This window comes from Hippopotamus amphibius, chromosome 9 (assembly GCF_030028045.1).
Source record: "Hippopotamus amphibius kiboko isolate mHipAmp2 chromosome 9, mHipAmp2.hap2, whole genome shotgun sequence".
Taxonomy (NCBI): Eukaryota; Metazoa; Chordata; class Mammalia; order Artiodactyla; family Hippopotamidae; genus Hippopotamus; species Hippopotamus amphibius.
The window spans coordinates 36,234,663-36,236,100 of record NC_080194.1 but is presented as its reverse complement, the minus strand read 5'-3'; the positions used below and the strand labels follow the sequence as shown (position 1 = coordinate 36,236,100).

General features: G+C 39.9%; 1 protein-coding gene across 1 annotated transcript; it reads left to right on the top strand.

Annotated features, from left to right (window-relative positions):
- Positions 1 to 221: 221 nt before the first annotated feature.
- On the top strand, positions 222 to 1,160 carry LOC130861548 (olfactory receptor 481-like). Its single transcript, XM_057750548.1, has one exon. The coding sequence runs from the start codon at positions 222 to 224 to the stop codon at positions 1,158 to 1,160; it is 939 nt and encodes a 312-aa protein (XP_057606531.1).
- Positions 1,161 to 1,438: the final 278 nt, after the last annotated feature.

Below are 1,438 nucleotides of genomic sequence, written 5' to 3'. Positions count from 1 at the left end.
GTGAGTATCTTTGGCCTTAAGATAACGGACATTAATATTCTCAAATTAAGCATAATATAAATATGTTTGGAAACATTTTGTAAAGTGTAAGCACTAGACAAAAGTGAGATCGATGTTTTGATTTTCTGATAGGTTGGCTGGTAAATATATTAATTATGAGATCCTTCAATTTATTTTAATCTCCACTGGTTTTTATTTCAATAGGCACTATTCCAAATAAGATGGAGGTTGGAAACCACACAATGGTGACAGAATTCATTATTTTGGGGTTAACAGAGCATCCTACACTTTGTTCCATCTTCTTTGTGGTTTTTCTAGGAATCTATGTTGCTACCATATTGGGCAATATCAGCATAATCATGTTAATCCGAAGAAGCCCCCATCTTCACACCCCGATGTACCTTTTCCTCAGCCATTTGGCCTTTGTGGACATTGGGTACTCCTCATCAGTCACACCTATTATGATTGTGAGTTTCCTAAAAGAAAGAACTACTGTCCCTGTTGCTGGCTGCATAGCCCAGCTTGGCTCTGATGTTATCTTTGGAACAGCTGAGTGCTTCCTGTTGGCTGCTATGGCCTATGATCGCTGTGTGGCCATCTGCTTCCCACTTCTCTACTCTACACACATGTCTCCGAGGGTCTGCCTCATCTTACTGGTTGCTTCCTATCTGGGAGGATGTGTGAATGCGTCATCCTTTATCGGATGTTCATTGAGTCTGACTTTCTGTGGACCAAATAAAATCAACCATTTCTTCTGTGACCTGCCACCACTAGTGAAGCTTTCTTGTACCCATGTTTATGCTGCTGAAATATCTCCTGCCATCTCAGCTGGGTCAATCATTGTAATCACACTGTTTACCATAATAGTTTCATATCTGTACATCCTCTACTCGATCCTGAAGATGCGCTCTGTAGAGGGAAGGCACAAGGCCTTCTCTACTTGCACTTCCCACCTCACTGCAGTTACCTTGTTTTATGGAACAGTCACATTTGTTTACGTCATACCGAAGTCCAGCCACTCACCTGACCATATTAAAGTGGTGTCTGTCTTCTACACAGTGGTGGTCCCCATGTTGAACCCCCTGATTTACAGTCTGAGGAACAAAGAGGTGAAAGGGGCCATGAGAAAATTGATGGCTAGAACACAGCAGTCGTTTTGAAATAAATGCAATGTGAATCCAGAAACAGCAAAACAATAATTTCAGGAACATATGTGATGGGTGTTTATGTTGTCCATTAGTCTTATCGTTTTATGTGAAGACCTATCTTAAATATAAAATGCCTGAATGTTGATTAATGCCAACTCTTTATTATTTTCTAGAGTCACAGAGTATAGCATTTGCATGAAAATGTGCTGGGTTCACATTAAATGTGTATATTTTAGGATAAGGAAACCTAGAGAATAGTTTTAGTTCTCTCCTTTGTTCATTATTTAGGG